Source organism: Chiloscyllium plagiosum, chromosome 28, assembly GCF_004010195.1.
Source record: "Chiloscyllium plagiosum isolate BGI_BamShark_2017 chromosome 28, ASM401019v2, whole genome shotgun sequence".
Taxonomy (NCBI): Eukaryota; Metazoa; Chordata; class Chondrichthyes; order Orectolobiformes; family Hemiscylliidae; genus Chiloscyllium; species Chiloscyllium plagiosum.
The window spans coordinates 5944939-5961620 of NC_057737.1; the positions used below are offsets into that span (position 1 = coordinate 5944939).

General features: G+C 40.1%; 1 protein-coding gene across 4 annotated transcripts in view; it reads right to left on the bottom strand.

Moving 5' to 3' along the window:
* Nucleotides 1–16682, bottom strand: part of LOC122563905 (clathrin heavy chain 1) — a 62417-nt gene that overhangs the window by 1607 nt on the left and 44128 nt on the right. For 2 of the 4 annotated variants that reach the window (XM_043718134.1, XM_043718133.1), the window contains 11 exons: nucleotides 15965–16122; nucleotides 15262–15426; nucleotides 14760–14867; nucleotides 14350–14517; nucleotides 14124–14273; nucleotides 10833–10964; nucleotides 9882–9992; nucleotides 9165–9335; nucleotides 6954–7175; nucleotides 4550–4570; nucleotides 602–677 (listed from right to left, as the gene is read on the bottom strand). In XM_043718134.1, the coding sequence (XP_043574069.1) occupies nucleotides 602–677; nucleotides 4550–4570; nucleotides 6954–7175; nucleotides 9165–9335; nucleotides 9882–9992; nucleotides 10833–10964; nucleotides 14124–14273; nucleotides 14350–14517; nucleotides 14760–14867; nucleotides 15262–15426; nucleotides 15965–16122 (1482 nt within the window). The remainder of the gene's footprint in view (nucleotides 1–601; nucleotides 678–4549; nucleotides 4571–6953; nucleotides 7176–9164; nucleotides 9336–9881; nucleotides 9993–10832; nucleotides 10965–14123; nucleotides 14274–14349; nucleotides 14518–14759; nucleotides 14868–15261; nucleotides 15427–15964; nucleotides 16123–16682) is intronic. The other 2 variants (XM_043718136.1, XM_043718135.1) reach the window with 1 other exon arrangement.

Here is a 16682-nt window from a genome sequence, read left to right on the forward strand (position 1 = left end):
TCATACCACTAGGCAATAGAGTCCCATTAAGGGGAGGCAAACAGTGGGCAGCAATCCATTGTTGGGGCATTAAGTTTTTGCCCTGTCAAAGCCATCCCACAATTATAATCTTAGCTTGTTTTGCATTTCAGGGTTCAATATAACTGGCAAGGTCATGGACGGTAGATTTAAAATTGAACAAGAACACCAAGCAAAAGATTCATGCCTTAAATACTAGCACCATGATCTTTCACTGAAGATAGAAGACAGCATCACAAGGATCAGAGTTTGAGGCAATTTCAACTGAACATCTAGTAAAATATTTTCAAGGTCTTGTTAATAAACCTATCTGGCACTCCATTTCAAGCACAATGTATTGAGAATTGATCATGACAGTAAGCGGTTTGACCTGGATTCAGGTATTTGACTTCAAAATGTGTCTAGGTCAAATTTTGTCCACAGGTTAGTACTGGCAAGGTGAGGCCCTGGTTCTTTTACTGATAGCTTGCATCTTCATGAACATCTACACAACTAAATTTGAGTATATAACACTTCTCAATTTACTTAAATTACATTGTAAATGCCTGTCACCAGTTAAGCAAAGTAGTGTCAAGTAACAAACCATAAACAATGGGGGTTGTCTCAGTAGCCTGTTCCTCCTCTTTCCTCAGCGATTCAGAGATGTCCAACTTATCCACCTGAAAAACCCAAACAAATACCAGTCACATGTTCCACATGGGCAAGGTTTGCTTCCTGTTCATACAGAAAAGCCTTTGAATGCTCAAGTTAAAAATTTCCAAAACAGGGAACAAGTGACCATTCAATGGATTATAATGCAAACTAAAACTGAGTTTAATGGTATGGCAAAGCTGACTAGTTCAATTTACTGGTCAGTTTCTGGAATTTATTAGAACTGCTTTGATTGCAGACCAGAAATGTTATTTTCTCCTCTGCAATTACTCGTGTTGATTAGGAAGTTCCACTCAAGGGAATTGCATGCAGGACTTTGGGAAGCATATTTAAACCTCCATTTGAGGCATTATCCAAAAGCCCAACATAACATTAGACTGGAGGAGGCTCCCAGTTCACTGATGGGGGAAAAAAAAAAAGAGGGACATGGACAAGGAAACAAATGTTCATCCAACATAAACAAACTTTGATTAGTTGGAAGCATCAAGTGCTTTCCCAAAGAAACTAATCAGCACCATGTTTGAACAATCTTATTGAAGTGCGATATAGGAATTAGAACAAGCCAGCTGAGAAAATACACAGCTACATTGAACAGGAATATACCCGGAAGACTCCACCTGTACTTTGTCACATGATCCTTCCAATACAGAGAAGAGAACCTAGACAACATAAGTTGGAGCTATAATTATTCATTACCATTCCTAGGATCTGAGGCATCAGAACCCTCGTCATTCTACATCAATCCAGGCTAAACAGCTGCACAAGGTGGTCTGCTAAAGATTCCACAAACAGAAGGAATAAAAATTCTAATTTCAAATAAAGTGATGTCATGTTTTCACTGCTCTACAAGTCAAACCAAGTTGGCTTTGAAATATTGCAATTAATTTCCAAAGTGTTACATGTCATTCCAAGTTCATTTTAGAATTACCTTATGTTTAGGTACATCAGCCAGTGACTAGTCAGCCCTACAGTAGAGACAGGCCCTTTCTGCCAAGTAATTTGATCACATTATAGGGAGGCTGGAGGCTAAAGATATGGACACTGAGTCCAACTGCTAATATTGTCTCCAGCCTTATGGAGTGCACAGTCTCAAGACTTTTGCCAATATTGGTTAGAAGCATTTCAGAGACAAAGGACCAAAATAGATTTAGCTGGTATCAAGCATTTATGCTTAATGTCTTTCATATTGCCATGGGAAAGCAGCAAAGAAAACCTTGGATTTTGTAATTGTGATTACAGCCTGCAGCTTTGGTAGTCAACTTGCAGACACCAGCAATATACAGAGCATTAACCACCAGTAAAGAGAAAATGCTCATTATTCATACCATGTGAGCTTAGGCTAGTTATATCCAGACCAGAGAAAAGTAATCCACAGTTACAAGTCAGTTCTTTAGTTAGTTACTCAAAATGAGGAAAATTTAAGGCCAGCCAGAATCAGAACAATTTTAGATCGGTCCCTGAAAAGATAGTGTTACTTGAGTTCACAACTTAAATGTAGCTGGAGATAAATTTTGCTACAAAGGAATCTTTTCCATGTATTCAAACTACATGTTGCCTATCAAAACAAATTTAAGCATTCTAGTTGAAGTTAAAATATAAACCATGTCTCCACTAAACCAGAAGTCTACAACCACAGGGATTTTGTGTAGAAAAACAGAACCAGGGCTTCCTAGCTGGGACCATTCCATTACAAATCAACTGCTTTACTATTACTTGTCAAAGCAAGTTGTAAAATCAGGTTCAGTGGACAGAGATATCAGGAGAAGTGCACTAGCCCAATAAATAGCCTCAGTTGTCTAGGATGGAGTAGGTGGAGCTCAATTGCACTTTGTACTCAGGGCTGCAGTCAACTCAAAAATCAACTCTGGCTCAGGTGGTAAAGGCAAAAACAAGCCATTTAATTCTTAGAAAGGTTCAAGCAATGTTAACATAACCAAGATCCAAAATACTAATGCAAATGCTCAAGCTGTTAGTAAGAGCTTAAGTCACCACATATGCTGACAATTAACTGCTGCATGCAATATTTGCACCTTGGGTGCTGATCCATTGAATGGTCCCGAGCCCATGCTTGTTAATATTAACATTACTGTATTAGTCAGAGGTATGTAGAGAAACATTAACCGAAAGGCAGATCCAGAACATGCTATGACAACCAACATGGGCAACTGATATTGAAAGCAGCCAACTTAAGTTAGTGACTCAAATACAGTTTTAGTTTGGCCATTGCAGCTTGGCATTTTTCCAATTGTTCCTCAAATAACTGGAGGTGGAATCTTCAGCCTGAAAAATCAAAATACCACAAATGCCTATCCATATTTCTTCCTGCTCATGTTTTCATAGTTAAATTTACATTAGATATAATTAAAGTCTCTACCTTACAGGACAATTGCATACACTTTGCAAGTATCAAGTGCACATATATTCCACTCCTTTATCCTGTACTCCAACTGCCTTCCAAAGAAGGAACTAAAGCTACACTGGCACTGAAGTGCACACAGTTTCCCTTTCTGAAGGGAAAGCACTTTTTCACTAATTCACGTGAGTAATATCACCACAAAAGGGGAAGGCACACTAATTTCAACATTACACCAAAATAATCTTAACTTCACTCTCCACTAGCACATCAGTAACTTAGGTACAAGCATGACTAAATCACAGATCCACTTAAAAGTAATGTCTAACCACAACTAGACTTAAGCATGCATCATCCATTTACTGGATGACAGCAAGTGCTGCACAAAGTTTGTTTTTACTGATCTGCAAACAGCTTAAAATTCTTTACATACCCCTTTGTTAATGGCAGTTAGTAGGAGAATTAGAATAAATGCAGCACAAAAAGGCTTTTCCATGAACTGCAGCCAGCAAACTGCAGTTTCAGTAGGTTAAAAACATGCTGATGTTTCATTTTAGCATTTGTGTGCATGAAAAAAATAGGCAAAAGTACTGAAGCAAAACAAAAAGGCCTGAGATGGTTCTGCCAAACAGGCTCTTCAAAAGCACACAGCCAAGCAGAAATGCTTCATGGCTTCAAAATGAGCTCCCCTTGCAAATGGAGTTGCACATGCTCAAGTTTTAAACACTGCAGTTCAGATACCTATTTTTCACACACACAGTGGCTAGAGGGGGCAACTGAATGACTGTACCCACAACACTGCTGCCCACTTGCCTCAAGTCCCCATGGACATATTTGCACCATGTGGAGCCACTTGGCTATAGCTAGAGTTCAAAACCCTATGTCCACAATAGGATGTCACTGTATTGCCTCATTAAAAAGGCATTGCTAATTCAAAAAACTTGAGTAAACTACCTAAATGAGCACTTAGTGAACAGCTTTCTTCCCCTTAAGTGACTTGACAAAAAAAGCCAGTCACTTGAGCAAAGACACCACAGGGACATAACTTTAGCAGAAACAATGTGTGGGTCAGGTCCAATCATGAAACCCCTCAAACTGCCTCATGTTGGTCAGGAAGTCCATTGACAATATTAATAGAGTAGTTCATAAGCTGGTTCACAATCCTCTGAAGGAGGTTAGGCAGTTTGCATCTTACATCACAATCTTTAAAAATACTCACATTAAGTCTAATACCAGTGGAAAGCTTTCAAAAGTTAAGAGTGGTAAAAACAAGTCCAGTTTTAGTTTCTGAAAGGCAGGGATTGTGAACCAGTCACCATAAAGGCCACCTGCCAATTCCTGCCAGTGACTTAAAGTCACCGCGAAGGTCCTCACTAAACACTTCAACTGCTCTAACTCTGCTCGGAAGGATTTGCAGTGGATCTAGTGGAGTTAAAAAGCAGCAGTGTAAGATGGGAAGGAAAATTCATGCAGATTTCCTGAGTTTCAGTCTCCAGAACTAAAGATGGAAAATGAGTCAACTTTCACCTTTTTCTTTATTTCATCAACCTGCAAGGGAATTCAGAGGGTAGCAGCTTAGAATCCAAACTTGTCCGGCACAATAAAGCAGGTAGAAAACAGCAAAACAAAAAGGCAAAGAATCAAGGAGAAAGGGAGGGGAAAAGGTAGAGAACAGTAAACAGCAGCATAGTGTACAAAACATCAGGAAGGACAAATACAGATGAATGATGGCAGAATAAAAAACCAAGTAACTTGATCATAGCAAGATGGAAGTTTTAAGTAACAGCCGAGACTCCATTTTAAAAATGTCTTCAGTATCCCATGTAGGGCATGTGGTAATGCATTACGTTGGCTACACCAAGTCTTGATGTTTAAGTGCTAACTTCTCCGGCTTGAATCTAATTTATAGACTCATGTGACAAGCTAGAAAGTATTGCTCATCCCAATGCTCAGTTGGGAAAAAGAAAAATTAGTTCCAGGGCAATTTGAGTTTTAAAAAATCTGTTCAGACAGATGGGACTTGAACCTAGATGTTCTGGTCCAGAGATGGGATACTATTGTGCCACAAAGTCCCAAGACAACCACAGCCACTACTTACCAAGATAAGGCCCAACTTGTGATCACTTAAATTTACACTGGTTGCATTAAGTTGAACAGGATTTGTAACCCGATTTTATTATGCCATTCATCTGCAAGCAAAACACAGGTAGCTTGCCAAAGTACAGAAAAATAAAAAACAAGATACTGCAAGCATATTAAGAGGTTGTAATTCTGCACAGGAATAGTGGCCCAGGAATGCAAAGTTGTTAGATATGTTAAAGTAACACTGCAGAGATGGGTAGAGGAACTGGATAAAAGAGGAAGTTTGTTAACCACTATCTTGCTGTCAATCAACTGCAGCACACCAAGCTTTAGGCAAAAAAGGTCAATCTGAAGAATGCCCTCATCTGTATGCCCATTGAGGACATGGGCTTCTTGATGTCAAAATAGCAATTATGAAGCAGAAAATCTTGACATATCTTGCATATAAAAATTCAATATTGGGGAGCTGTTGAAAACTACCAGATCCTAAAATAAAACCATCTAAAAACAATAGCAAAAAACATTCAAAATCTGACTGGTCAATACTAGAGTCTAGAAAAAAGGAAAGTCATTCACTAGATCAGGGAGTGAAACGAATTCGGTCAACAAGGAAGCTTGTCAGCACAAAACTCAAACTGGGGACTAAGATGGTGAACAGTTCTACAAAAAAAATTTTCAGCAGTTCACTACAATTTGATTCTGGAGACATGAAGCCATTTCTTCAATAGCAGCTTTATGGCTCTGCAGGACATTCACTGCTGATCTCCCAACAGCTAGTATAAGGTCTTCATAAACCAAGCTCTTCACTTGTAATCTTTAGTCACTACAGGATTGGACCAACTTTGTATAAAAAAAAAAGATTAAAATGAGCAAGACATTGAAAGCAATATGTTGATGCAGGTTTGTTTGCTGAGCTGGATGGTTCATTTTCAGACAATTTTGTCACCATACTAAGTAACATCTTCAGTGAGCCTTCAGAGTTTCATCTGGAGGCTCACTGAGCAATCCTACATCCAGAACCTCAACCTGAGCTACAAGTCTTCACAAAACTCACTAAGAATTATTTTTCCAACTACAAAGTCATCAAAATTGCATATAGTACAAGCGAATCATGTTAAATTTACATAATTTTAGTATCCAAGTTGTGCTAATCTGAAACCGTTATCAGTCAAGTCAATTTACAGCCTGCACCTCTGGATTAGCTTGGCCTGTTATGGATAAGTCAAATTCTGGACTGCCAAATCATTTGTGTTAAGACTATGTCCAAATGACAGTGGAGAATCAGGAAAGACTAAGTAAGATTAAAATAAAAGACATCAGGATGGATGGTTAAACCCTCCTAGCCAGGTAGTTACCCACTCCTGTCTGGAATTCTTTGGGCTCCATCCCACCTATTCTTCACTCCTTACCAGACCCTATCTTAGCTACCATCAACTGATGAAGGGTAACCTAATCTGAACGGTTAACGGATTTCTCCAGATGCAAGCTTTTCCAGCACCTACAGTTTAGTTTTTACTGATCAAATTTGACAGATATTGGGAACAGGGGCTGTAACTGGATGCTCATTTGAATAAGTTAAACACCACATGATTAAAATGAAGTGAGAAAAGGGCAATACTCCAGTAATCAGACATTTTACTAAAATAGCATGAACCATTTTACAACCATTAAGTTAAGCTAGCCAAACAGCAAATTCAGCAGAATATTCACTTGCATTATTCCACTGTGGGATTCATTGAAACGACCAAGTGAAATCTCACTGGAAGGGAAGAACTGCAGCAACCACAACCAGCTTGTACAAACATTTATGACAGTCTTATTTGGTGCTGAAAACTCAATGAGCACATACCTTTGTAAGATACTCCCTCATCACCTGGATGAAGTAAGGCATGGAGAAATCCATGATGTTGTGCCTCCAAGACAGCTCAAGCACAACATCTGGCCTCAACAAGTCATAGCAAGTAAATAGACAAGAAGCAAAGCACTCATTCTTCCCATCCTCAAGGAACCACTGAAGCAGTTCTTCTGCTAGCTCAGTATCCTTGGACTCCGACGCATATTGCATAGCATCCTAAAGAGATGGAAAACAAAACTTTGAAATGCACTGCAAGAAAATGTATACAACCCAATCATTTTTAAAAAAGCTTAATTCTCTTCTAGCTTAAAAAGCATCTATAACCAGAGTGGGATGCCATACAAAATTTGCATCCAATGAATACATGCTATATATAGCAGTGTTAAACCGGAGCACCTTAGACATTTGTCCTGAATGGGTATGAAACCAAAGAAAATGGGTAGGAAACCTTCTAGATATTTGTTAAAATTGACGACAATTAGAGCACATGGAACTTGAACCACTTCAGGCTCAAAGTGAGGACCACCACCACTGTGCCACAAGTGCCCTCAGGGGAAGTGCATGCAGGTTTGAACTGATTGGTTGACATATGGACTCACTTGCTGTGAAGGTTATATAAATCTGTGCCAATGGTGGGAATATGGAGACTGCTAGATCATATCAATCTTTATTGCAACTGTCACTGACTGCAGCTGGTCTAAATTTGGGAAACTTAACAGTACATGTTGAGCCAATCTGAGTTGGCTTAGTGTACTTGAATTTACCCATACAGGAGCCCTCATCTTGGATATTGTGAAAATGTAACCTACCCACTCCAACCAAAATTCAGTTGACTGCTCATGTATTAGTAGTCTTCAGAGGTAGAATTACACTTTTGCTCCCAATCATTAGTTCTACAATTGGACATGTGGCATTGAGGTTTTGATTTGTAATACAGTAACAAGGTCAACATTAACCTTACTATTTAAAACAAGCCTCTTTTGCAGCCTGGAACACATGTACACTACCTCTGCCAACTACAGCTAAGATATTTAAATGAACTAGCATGGCTAAGACCTTAGTCACTTGGTTAAATGTTTTAAGCTTAACCAAAATGTTTAAGTGCAACTTATGGGACAAAGTGGTAATGCCTCAACCAGTCAGTTCATTGAACAACTTTCTAATTTCTCCTACTACTGCAGACCTCAGGCACAGAAAGCAGTAGCAGCTTCCAGATCTGCAAGGCCACACTTCACATGCTGACCCTAAACAGCTGCATGGCTTGAAGTTAGCAATCACTTCGAACAATGTTTGCCTTTTACCTTTTGTTTCTGGTGACCAGTCCAAGCATAAAGACTGCCTTTAATACTCAAATTCAGCTCCTATTTTGAAGTGGAGCTTTCAACCTAATTGATATCCATCAAAAAAAGTTTTAAAAATGCAGTCTTCACCTACAAGTTCACAGACCAACTCCAGGCATAGTAACCAGAATTGAATCAGAAATTATATTGGAAAAGTTAACATTCTCTTTAGAGATGCAGTGCTATGGCACATTGGCCTGAGGAACATGGATGCCTGGACACCCTCCAGCATTTGATTTGTACACCAGTGCACAATGCTTGACCCCTTCAGCACATCTGTTATTGCATTTACACAACTATGATATGAGAAAAGTATGTCAGACTTTACTTGTATAAGCCATCAAGCAGTCTCTAGCTGAGATTTCAAAATAGATTTGTAAGATATCTAATATGTAAAGTTGTTCGGTGTCCTATTAGTCCTCAAGTAATTTCCAAAGGCTACGAGATAAGTATAACTACTTATCTGTATTGCACTTAGTCACATGGAACACAATGCAGTCTGGGAGACGGTTTTGAAAGTGTTTCCATTGAGACACCATTCACTGGAGTGTCATCTAACACCCAAAGCACGTGCATTCAAGCTTTGCTTTGTGGAGTTGATCAAATTCACTAGGTGAATTGAGGACTGCAGATGCTGGAGATCAGCTGAAAGTGTTGCTGGAAAAGCACAGGTCAGGCAGCATCAAAGGAACAGGAGAATCAACATTTTGGGCATAAGCCTTAAGAACCTTCAGGATTCCTGAAGGGCTTATGCACGAAATGTCAATTCTCCTGCTCCTTTGATGCTGCCTGACCTGCTGCACTTTTCCAGCAAAATTTTTCAAATTCACTAGGTGACCATGAATTGAACACAAGCAGATCTTACTTTATACAGCCTGTCTTTCTTGCATAGCTCCACACTCTGCTTCCAACGGTTGTTGCCCTTGAACAGATACGCACCAATTCGTCGGAACTCAATTAGCTCATGCTTCTCAAGCCGTTGAGCCAGGGAGATGTTATCAAAGTTGTCATATGCATCTATGGATGTGCGAAGAGCCTAAGTCAAAGAGAAGTTGTAAATAGACAGGTAAATGCATCTCAAAGACAGAATGCTGCCACATCTAGTTGCACAGATACTGTAAAAGGACCAGGATCCAAGTGAATTAGATGCATGATGGTGGTGGTGGGGGTGGGGGGGGGGGGAGAAGAGAAAAAAAAAGAGTGACAGTCATTCTGGGCTAGGGGTAGAATTGATAGTCACAACTTTGTTTTTACAGCCTGAGGAAGTAGTGCTCCAGAGTCTATTTTTAATCACTGTCCTGAAAATTGATTGAGGTGCAGGAATGTGGAGGGGGGTAAAGTCAGCTTGAATCTTGAGGCAAAGACAGTCTGAAGTGGACAAAGGACCTGCCCAGTCCCCAGATAGTCTATTGACTTATTGGAGAAGACCTTCAAGAATTCATCTGCAAGGTTAGAAGTCGTTCTAGGGTTTGGAACAAATTGAAATCATTTCTACATTTCAGGTCAAAGCATCTCAATGGAGAGTGAAGTGCAATAAGTTGCTTGCTTTGCAAACATTAGATTCAAATTCATTTTCACCCACCTGGTAGTCTTCCTCTTGGATGAAGAGATTATTCAATGATTCATTCACAGACTTGTTGTTGTTACTTTGTACAGAGCGCAGGTAAGGTTTAACCAAATTTAGCTGTTTCACCTGAAGCAAAAATACATGACAGCTACAAGAGAATCTTAAATGAAGTGCAAGTGATCTAAAAATCAGCAAAAGCTCAAAATTGATTAAGTCTGCTCCAAGAAATAAGTTCCAAAATACTTTCATGGAGAATCTAATAAGGTGACCTTGAATAAGTCCCAGGGCCAGTATCCAGAAGCATCCAGAAGGTGGATGGCTCATTGAATTTGATCAACCCAAATTCAAGATACTACAGTCAAAGGGATCTACCTTCTTGCAAGAATAGCTCAAAACATTCAAAAACATGTTAATCCCTTGGTCACCATTAATCAGGTTCAGTACCTACACTGAATCACATTTTTGCCTGCCACAGTACTGAATGATAGCTTCCGAGCACTAAACCTTAAGGCCAGAAAGTCTGGCAGCTTCTATACCACAAATGTGGATAGCAGCTGGGTGGACAGTTAGAGTATTAAAATCCAAATTCAATTGGATTTACAAAGGAGAACTCAATTTTAGGGGCAAGGAGAAAAGCAGGACGACAGTATGGATATTTATACTGAAAACAGCCTGCTGGTACTTGCCAAGGTCTGAACCCAAAAAGGCTAGATAGTGACAGAACTGTACCCAAATTGATTTGACAACCCACATTAAAATATTCTAAAAACTAAAGCTGATGTTTCACTCTTGCAATTACAAACAAGCTTCTTCCCCTGAATGCTTTCCAGCAAGGCAGTACTTTACTTCTGCAATTCAAAAGGGTTCTACATGACACTGAATGTCACATGCCAGAATGACTCAGTTAGCAGGTGTGACTTAATGCTTCCATGTGAAAAAAATTGAAGTTTTTGTCAAGAAAAGTACCTTAGTAAAGTAGTTCACAGCACGTGTGTGGTCCAGACGAGGGGATAGCACCATCAGTAGGTCATTCAGTAATAAAGGCTTAAACTCCAAGTAGAACTGTGTTGCTTTGTAATAGAGCTCTACATTGGCCACCTTAAGTGAAATTGAAGGCAATTATGAAAGCAAAGATTTATGTAGGCTAGCAAAAACACTTAATTTAAAGTGATAGAAATATTAAAACTATTTACAGCAATTCAATTTATGCAGTCACTTTGCTGACAAAGTACTAACAGTTTCCACTAGTGCTTAAACATACCTTCCCTTGCCCACCAGATGGCATGTCCAAGTAGTGTTTAGCATCACCTAGTGGTTAAAGCTGGAACTAAAGTCTTCCCATACAAATTTCACTATTGTGCAACAGGTTAGATTGCATGAAGTTCAGACCACTGCCTGATTCTAATGCAAAAGTGGGATTGTTTGGGGACATTATCCTGCAAGTTTGAAAGCATGAACAAACAAGTATCAGTAATTAGACCAAGGGGCATGGTGGCTCAGTGGTTAGCACTGCTGCCTCAGCAGCAGGGACTGGTTCGATTCCATCCTCTGGCAACTGAGTTTACACATTTGTGCTTGCACAGGTTTCCTCTAGATGCACTAGTTTCCTCCCAATCCAAAGATGGGCAGGTTAGGAGAGTTAGCCATGGGAAGTGCAGGGTTAGAGATGGGGGTGGGACTGCTGCCTCGGTGCCAGAGACCTGGGTTCAATTCCCACCTCAGGCGACTGACAGTGTGGAGTTTGCACGTTCTCCCCGTGTCTGCGTGGGTTTCCTCCAGGTGCTCCGGTTTCCTCCCACCATCCAAAGATGTGCAGGGTCAGGTGAATTGGCCATACTAAATTGCCCGTAGTGTTAGATAAGGGGTAAATGTAGGGGTATGGGTGGGTTTCGCTTCAGTGGGTCGGTGTGGACTTGTTGGGCCGAAGGGCCTGTTTCCACACTGTAATCTAATCTAATTGGGATGTTTCAAAGGTTTGCTTTCTACTTGAAAGGCCAAATTGCATGCTTTCATACTGTAGGATTCTATGATTTAGCCCCCTGAACTCCAGCACAAAAAATCTCTCGTTTTAAATTCCACCCCCAGCTATTCCAGTAGCCTTTGATTCCTTTGTCCAATCTTAATCCTTACATTTTTGACTGTCCTCAGTGTTTTAAGTGTCCCCTAGATGTGAACTGACCCACGAAGTCAGCATGGAAATAACCATTCTTAAAGAGCATTCAGAATCTTCTACACTGAATCAAAGCACATACTACAGAAAGTGGGTATTCAACTAGTCATGTCCATGCCATCAATCATGTTTCTGGCCTATAGTCCTAGAAGTTATGGCAATGGGGGAAGAGGAGACCAAATATTGCTCAAATGCCAGGAGTTTCTCAACCAGCCTTTCAGGCAATAAGTCCCAGACAGGTCACCCTCTGAAAAATATGAGTCCAACTCTTCAGCCTTCAAACTCAGCTTAATCTATGCCTCCTAGTTACGAACCAAGGTCAGATGGCCATCAATTCAACTATGCTAAAGTTATAATATAGGACAGACCACAGATAAGAACTCTTGGAAGCCTGGTTTTCAACCAGGGAGGCTGACAGATCTGTGTACAAACTACTGCAAAGACCCAGAAGTGACTCACCTCAACCTAGACGGAGCAAAAACCCAAGCAGGACAGAACAGCACTTCAGAAGCCATACTGTTATCCAGTATGGTAACAATGCATCTGCATGATAGCTCAGTTAACTAGCTAACTTCAGAAACAGGGCCTTTTGGGCCATCTCATATCCCCTCAATCTTTGCTTCAAGGAAAGCAAAAGACTCAAGCCAAGCAAATCTCTTTTAGCAAAGACCCTCCAACCCAAGCAGCAAATGTGGTAAAGTTGCTCCACATCCTTCCTACAGGAATCACAGCCTAGAATTGCATACAGTACTCCAATTGTGGTCCAAGTATTTTGCAATAGTTCAATGATACCTTTTGCTCTTAGCTAAAAGTACCATTTGTCTGATAAACCACTATTTTTCTACCTTGGAGGGATTGATGTACATTAAAGTCCCTACCATGGGACCACTGATTTGCCTGGATAGCAACAAGTCTTTATTATCTCAGTAAATGTGATAACAAAATCAAGTGAACTGACTTGTTAGCCCACCATAACTTCATAGTGGTTCTGTGTTGAAAAACATTTGGTGCAACTCTGCATACCTGATTAGATGAATTATAAACTGCTGGTTACAGCCATTCTTTATATTGACCTCATTTAATCCTGATTAAAGACTGGTCCTTTCAGCTACATCTGTCATAGACAAGGCATTATACCAAAGCCTCTGGACCTTAATCTGATCTGTTCCTCAGGAAGCTTGCATTAACAGGTTTGGTTTAATCTTTCTAAAGTTGGACCTCTAGCTCATGTTTCCTGACTTCAAAAATCTTGCCTCCCCTTCAATTTAATCTTAGGTTCTGTCCCCTCTGAACTACTTACCAGGATCCTGTCACCCTTCCAATCTATTTGGAGATGCACCCTTACAGCCTCAGCAAATCACCTTTGGAGGATCTTCCTGTTTAGATGCAACTAAGTCAAAACAATGTCCAATCATCCTCAATTTTTCATACCAGGCAATCTAGTAAGCCTCAACCTAGCCAAAACACTTGTGCTTTTCCAGCAACACATTTTCAGCACAGGTCAGGCAGCATCCAAGGAGGAGAATTGACGTTTTGGGCATGCCCAAAACATCAATTCTCCTGCTCCTTGGATGCTGCCTGACCTGCTGCGTTTTTCCAGCAACACATTTTCAGCTCTGATCTCCAGCATCTGCTGTCCTCACTTTCTCCTAAAACACATTTGTGCTCATCCTTAGTGAGACCAAAATTGCATATTGTCTCACCAATACGCTTTAATGTTATGCTTCAACTCCTTAGATACAGTCTTGTTAGCCTTTTGTGCGCTGTAACTGCATACTAGCAGTGCTATTTGTGCACTGGGACCCAAAATCTCTACACCTGAAATTCAGTCCTTCTATTCAATACTTCATTCCTGCTAGGAAAAAAAAGAGGTTCATTATGCATATTATACTCACTGCCAAAATGCATTGGGATACAATTTAATTGCATTTAATACCTCAGATCATTCAAGTGAAAGCAGGTTAAAAGAAAAGGGAAAGTGCCCTAGTACCAAGGAACCTTGCTCAAGCCACAAGCTAAATTAACAGTTGAATCCACAAAGCAGCCCCTTACCACAGGTTCAAATTTTGAACATCTGCAATGCTTACCTTGGTAATTATGTCCTTGAACTGTCCCTCCTTCCATGCATCAGTTGGATGGTTCATCATAGTAATGATAGCATTGTCATATTCTTCATACTTATCATACAGGAAGACTAGCTCTGCCCACAAGTGAGCCTGCTCAGCAGCTCTCAGTACCTGTTCAATTATAGCCAGTTAGTAACTGAACATCCACAATTCCCTTGCATTAAGTCATAAAAAAGTTTAAGCTTACCTTGGGAATGTTGACTCTGGACCAGAAGAGCTCCAGGTGCTCCCTCATCTTCTGAGGCTTGTATTTGGAGTATAGGATAGCCAGTTCAGTAAACATGCCCATATGAGCACGTTCCAGACCAAGTGCTGCCTCTAACATGGTGATCAGTTCCTCAAAGTAACCACGGTCCTATGAACAAGAAACAAAGATCAATATAAGCACAAGTTTGCTTTCAGCCACATGAAATTCAGCAGCTTTCAGGGAAGTTTTAAACATAACTGATTAAAAGCCAGGTCAAATTCATTCCTATTTGGGTGGACTAAAACCCATTCCTTATTCAAGTTTCATTTGAGATACAAGTGGGAAAACATTCATCTGTATTGCACTTTGCACCAAGTACACAAGCTGGACTGATCAAAAGGCCATGTTACCTGGTAATAGTTAATAAGTTCCTCCAGTTCATCAGCATGTACAACAATATGGAGACCACACATCTGAGCCAGACGGAACTCCTTTCCCTCAACACAGGCAAAACATACCTAAAAGAAAAATGTTAATGAGCTGGAGATATGTTGCATTCAACTTGCTACTCTATACCAAGTTATGGAAAAACAAACAAATTTCCAACTTATCCTAGTTTCAGAAATACCTCAGGGTCACAAACTTGTGTTAAAGTTTGATTTCACTACTTGGATTCTTAAAATTATTCAAGTTACCTCCACATCTGTTCATAGTGAAAGAACTCCATTCCAAGTATTTAGCAATTCTTGGAACAGAATCAAGGGCTTCTCTTACTTCCATTCCTAAGGGAACTAAATTGCACTCATTACTTCAGGGAACAACCAAAGACCAACCCACCACTGTCTAGAAATTAAAGGTGGATTAGTCAAAATGTCCTGAATGGCGATCAAGTTAGAAAGACAAAAAATGTACCTCCTTCCAAGTACGAGTGCTGTTTGCTTTGCGGGCACCATCCACTGCAGCCTGATATTCCCCTAGATGAACCAGGGTTGATGCCAAGCGGCCAAAGTTGGACACATTATTGTACAACAGCTTAGCAGCTTCGTACATATGGTCGTCATAGCAGCGATCACCCACCTGGGAACAGAAAGGCTTGCACTATTGAACCCATCAACCAAAAGCCAGGTCTCAATTCAGTGAGCAGCTTCAAATAGACCCTGCAAGTCTATTCAGGATTTATATACACACAACTAAAAGCACTTTTTTTTTTAAAAAAAGCTAGCTTGGAAAGTAAACTATAGACTTACATCCAGTCAGTCAGTGACTACTTGAAAGGCTGGAGGCCACAAAAGATGCAATGGCATATTAAGAAAGGTATCAAAGAGTGACTCAAACCAAGTCTGTTCAAGGTAATCCAAAAACTTTGTCCCCTAGTCCAGCACCACAACGGGTAGCTGTGTAATAAGGGATTAAATGGTTTTGGTTTGTACTTCAGACCCCCTGCCATGGATTGTCTGCACTTAAATTCAGTTTTTTGTAGCTTTAAAATTTTTTTTACAGCTGATGTGCAATATGAATTTCAGATTTTAAAAGTATTTAGATGTTGTGTCTGAACTAACTAACATCTTGTATCTGTGGAAGGGTTAGACTTTTTCCAACACTTATCAAAACATACTTGCTGAATGTGAGCATTGTTGGGACCATTTATAAACTCCTCCAGTTCTGCTAAACGGTTGGTTTTTGCCAGTGCAAAAATAAGTTCAGTCTCCACATAAGACTCACGGGCCTTCTTCCGAGCCATTTGCAAGTACTTTACAAGGTCCTCCCAGTTACCTGAAAAAAAGCAGATTAAATGCAGGTGCAACTTATCTGATGTAGACAATAAATTTGAGCTGAGTTTGTCTGCATATTAAAAGCAGACTAGACTTGCTCAACTAGTTGAGTTCATAGCTGACCCATTTGATACTTTTTATTGCCTTGCCAAAGCATCAATCCCCATCTTAATATTCAATGACCTCATCTCCATCACCCAAGGCAAGGTTAGTCACAATCCTGAAGTTGATCGTAAGGCAGCACTCAGACATGGTTTCCTATAATGGATTCAAAATGCCATATGCCTTATCAGGGTCATTCAAGATTGGTAGGCATTGGAAGTCACCAAGCTTTCCTCATCAGGCAATTACTCATTCCAAGTATTATCCTGCAAGTTTGATTTGCCTTTAATACTTTCATCCTTCCAAAAGGAGGAAACTGAATAGGTATAATAGGAAGGGTGAAGGGCATGAGGACAAATGGTCCTAGATTAATTCAGGATCAGATTGGCACAGAAATTAGACCAAGAGGTCTGTTCCTATGCTGTACAGCTGACTATAATGGGCATTAAAACCAGCCAC